We start from the raw sequence: 4,636 nt of genomic DNA, 5'->3' as shown, positions 1-4,636 counted from the left end.
GAAATAACATTGTTGATCGGCAGTGGCGTACTTGTTTCGTGTATATCAGTCTCCTTCAGTGCAAGCCTGCATGTCTTTGGAATACCTTGCGTTTTTGATTTCGTGACTCAATGGAAACCCACGTATTTCAATTGCAGTTCCAATTTCTTTATGAGACACCTTCTAATGGCTGCGGAAACATGTCACCAGCAACAACAGAAAAATGGGATGGCTTGAACCACCTGGTACGCATGATAGTACTGAATACGACAAAATTTAAGGGTGAACCGAAGAAATTTGCAGCTGTCAATGAACAAACCAATCGAAATGAATTTTTAGACCTGCGATGTGTCGATTGGTTAAGACTCCTACATGGCGCGAAAACATTCTAAATTCGCGGGCATGTACTACGTGATAGCATTTCTCAAGGCCTACGTCATACGTGGCGACTCCGATCATTTCGGGGTTTCTACCCCAGGGCGTGTGGCATATCTGTTAGCTACGTCCTTACGTGTCTAGAATGGAGTAAATCTCCGGGTTCGTGGGGTTCAGTTGGCTACACGGGTGCTGCACGCACGCCGCTTGCCAAGGCATATGGTCAAAGTATACGACAAGGTCGCCCAATCCGGCTTCTGGTCCCCATTGCCACCCTTCCCCGACGTGCGCTGGGGCATCGACTGTGGAATCACTCGGCATCCGCGCATTTGTGCTGTGTCCGCCTCAGTGGGCTCCCCAATGTTAGAAAACGCGTAACATTCTGCACGAGCTAGCGAATGTCGGCTTGGGTGTAGACCTGCCTGGCGTTGTACGCTTCTTACGTCGTTAGTCAGGGTTCGGCTACACTTTGGCTCTCAAACAATGCAGATGCACCGGTACAATCGCAGGGTATAACCGATGATTTCGATAGGGGGGCTGATGGTGTCGATGAAATACCAGCGAAAAGTTTCTACTTGTTCATCCCAACCCGTACAGCATGAGCTTCATCGAGCCAATCGAGTAGAAATTGCGGTTCGTGTCCAGCGTAATCCCTCGATGGGGAAACGCCGGAGCATCGCAGATCAACGCCGTCTGAATGCATCGTATGCTCGTACACGATGAGCTATCTGAGCGTCGTCAATGCGCGAGGTAGCCGTACTCAGTCGTTGCCGTGATCGATAAGTGCGGGGATGCGGTCAAGTCGACCTGCAACGTGTACGATTCATTCGTATGCCACGCGGAGGCGCTGTATGGACGCATGAGAACAGGAACGGGAATTCTTTGGGGGCAGCATACCTCGTCGGCAGGTGTGAAAGTTGCTGAGATCAAGAGGGGGAGGAATTCTGGTGCGGTGTCGGGCGTTGTGCACTCGTTGCTTTGGTTTCGAGAACGTCACTGAAGCGACCTTCGCGCAGCTCATAAAAATCCGTGGTAATCGGTCAATCTTGTCGAAAAGTACCAGCTGCCTAACGATGATTTGTCCGAACTTTTATAAATTCCTGGAAAAAACTTGACGAGCTCAGGCCTAGAATCCGGGGCTCACTTATATGAACTCACTCGTTTAACCATTTCGCTGTCTTGCCAAGCGCTTGTACATCGAAGCGCATGAACAACCATTCATTTAAATTGCTGGAGTGATTGAAATTGATACATCGAAGCGCATGAACAACCATTCATTTAAATTACTGGAGTCATTGAAATTGAGAAAAGCAAGGAAGTTGTTGGCTGCAATTTTCCCGAATTTCGAAGTGCTTCAGCCAATCATCCTTCGTTAGTTTGACGAATTCGAAGAAGAGATGTCCCATAAATTTTGTCGTTGTCTGTACTTCCTGTCCCATATAAATTGCGCGACTGAGAAAAATGACGTAATCTTCCTCGAATAAAAATACAGCCTCTTCAAGACATTATACTGATGTCTTGGTGTAAGCTTTAAAAAGAGTTAACGATACAGCTTGTCTCAGAACCAATCAAAAGTCGAAATGAGCCATTTTAGACAGTGCCATTCGCCATTCGATTCAGGAGGTGGGTTAACCTCGAGAACCCTGCTACCGAGCCTTACACCTTCACGCAATACCCACACCACACACTCTTGTAGGTTCTTATTGATCAATGTCCATCTCTATGCATATTGATTGCAGAGATGATATCGTCCTCACCTCCCTGTCGCTTAGGGCAATACATTCGAGCTCTCGGGCTAGCTCGTCGAGGCACTTTCGGCGGAGGTCGAAGAGGCCTCCGCCGACACAGCTCGCTCCATGGCTGCTCCATGCTGTGCGGCCAGCTTCTCCTTGCAAGTGCAAGTGTCGTACGCATCCGGTGGACACTGCACGTTTTGAGGAAGTTTCCTTTGCGGGCGAGTACTTCTTTTCCCTTGTGGGGCAACTTGTTGGTATTGTCACCAAAGAGCCGCATGGTCTCCACAAGGCAGGCCTGCACCAAAGGAAGGTCCGGACCAAACTCTCCATGGCGTAATCGTCAAATGCTTGGCCGCCGTTTGCAACGAGCTCATCAATCGACCTGGCTAACTTCTTTTGTTGTAGGGACTGGATCGCGGCAAAGAAGCCAAGGTCCAAGATGTTGGTGTCCGGGGAATTTGGCGGCTGTAGAGCCAGTGAAAAGGTCCAACCTTTGGTGCCGTATTCGTCAAAGGCGGCCTTGAGTGGCTCGTCCATGGGGGTGACGTGAGCCCGGGCATTGTCGCGTTGCAGCACCACCATCTTGAGGCGTTTGGCCATTTGCCGCTATCGAGGGTAGGACTTTCTCGAGAAGAGAAGAAGGTACGATACGCATTTCTAGTAATCGTCATTGACTTGGTTTCGTAGGTACCAGCCGGGCGGGCGGTTGACTCTGACGTGTTGGTGGGCATCAACTCGACGAACGGCCAAACGCCTATCTTGTCTTGACGTCCCACCTTGTGCTGGTTTCGTCGATGTACCTTAGCGTGCAACAGCGCTAAGGAACACAACTCTTGTAATGTACATTTTGCTTTTACATGGTGGTTGTGGTTCGCGCACCTCAGGAACGAGGTATACTTACTTGTGGTGTTTGTAAGATAATACCATTTCTCGTCCAGATGCATATCAGTCTTTACCATTGTCATAGCAAACTTGAGGCGACAGTACTTGTTAGCGTCTGTTTACACTGGACGTATCGCATTGGAGTGGGCAAGGAACAAACCGAGTTTGCAATGAACCACGACTCATTTCTATTATATGAGTCCTTCGATGAAGTCGCAAACTCCGTCATACCAGTGTTTTCAGAGATTGAACGAACCGTTGTTTGTTGTGCAAGAGGCACCTGCAGCTTGGCATTAACTTGCTCAGCAGTGTATGACAGTTTTCTGCCTACTTTGCCTTGCGTTTTGTTTGCTCCAGACATTTTCATGCTGTCATGAGAGACGCCTTGGGCCTTGGCCAAAGCAATGATTCGGCGTATTGTACTGTAGGCACGTGGCACTGGTATTTTGCAACCAGAGACTGACTTGTGCCTTTAGGCAGCCGGGTGGGAAAACTGTTGTTGCTTTGGAGCAGGACATCCCGAAGGATGGCTTCGCGCTCCTCGTTCGACAGGTCTGGAAGTGTTGATGACATTTTGAATGTGTGTCATTTCTTATGTAAGTTTGTCTGCTGCCTTTAACTCGCCAAAATTGACTCGCGTCTTTGAGATTCGTGCTCATACTTACTGTCACAGGAAGCTCTTAGCGCGCTCTGTGCAATGATCCAATCAGAGGTGTCGATTCCCGAATTGAGGAAGCATACGCACAGCCTGAATTTATCTATAAAATTTAGGTGTCAGCCATGTACACCCTCTTCAACTCGCGCATTATTTGTGGGACAGAAGGAGGTCCATCTTGGCGACTGTACACAGTTCACCACCACCAAACCAAATGCCAAGGAGGGACTACCTAAATACTTTCGATGCCCAAGCTAAAAGAAATGTAGGCACTTTGGAACTGTGAATGCCAGCCAACGAAGAAGGCGGACTGTTGTGACAACGGCGATATTGCAGGCATTAGAGGTGCATCTCAACCAATGTTCTACACTGACTCTAACTGAACTTCAATCTCTCATTTTGATTGAGTTCAATGTCGCCGTGTCAACGTCAACGATTGCGAGAAAGCTCGACGGCATGCTTTACACGATCAAGAATACGCGCAACGAGCCGGCTGCGTGCAACAACGAAGTCAACAAGGCAAAGCGAAAGGCTTTTAGCGGACAATATTCTCCAACATATTGCTGGCACTCACTCCGTTTCGTCGAGGCTGCCTGCAAACCGAATGGAGGACATGCAGTTCGGAATGTAACTGAAATAATATAATGCATTTATGTGATGTTTATTAAATTTGCGCCACTTTGATTGCACATAACACCACTTTGATTGCACTAAATTTCCAAATTGCCACAACAGTCCAAGCAAGTTCGGCTCAATGAACCACATTGACTGCCAGTGTAACCATTTTGGCCGGGAAAAGGTGTAGTGTCAACATGCGTTTATTAATGCAGTTTGATCGATTTGTCTTAATGTTGTCATGGCTACAGTAGGCAATGGCGACAATTGCAAGAGGAGAATATTTTGCCACACCAGTTTTGCTGACGAACACACCGGTTTTGCTGACGCACACACCAGCTTTGCTGACGGTCACACCGATTATGCTGATAAACACATAGTATTTGCTGATGAG

The 4,636-nt window shown here is 48.1% G+C and overlaps 1 protein-coding gene across 1 annotated transcript; it reads right to left on the bottom strand.

Moving 5' to 3' along the window:
- Nucleotides 1–2,149: 2,149 nt before the first annotated feature.
- H310_09509 (hypothetical protein) lies at nt 2,150–2,690 on the bottom strand (the record flags this gene model as incomplete). Its single annotated transcript, XM_008875600.1, has 3 exons — nt 2,150–2,278; nt 2,317–2,385; nt 2,409–2,690. The coding sequence occupies 3 exons, from the start codon at nt 2,688–2,690 to the stop codon at nt 2,150–2,152; spliced, it is 480 nt and encodes a 159-aa protein (XP_008873822.1).
- Nucleotides 2,691–4,636: the final 1,946 nt, after the last annotated feature.

This window comes from Aphanomyces invadans, assembly GCF_000520115.1.
Source record: "Aphanomyces invadans strain NJM9701 unplaced genomic scaffold supercont1.21, whole genome shotgun sequence".
Classification (NCBI taxonomy): domain Eukaryota; phylum Oomycota; class Saprolegniomycetes; order Saprolegniales; family Verrucalvaceae; genus Aphanomyces; species Aphanomyces invadans.
The sequence above is the reverse complement of the archived record's forward strand: the minus strand, read 5'-3'. Positions and strand labels throughout refer to the sequence as shown.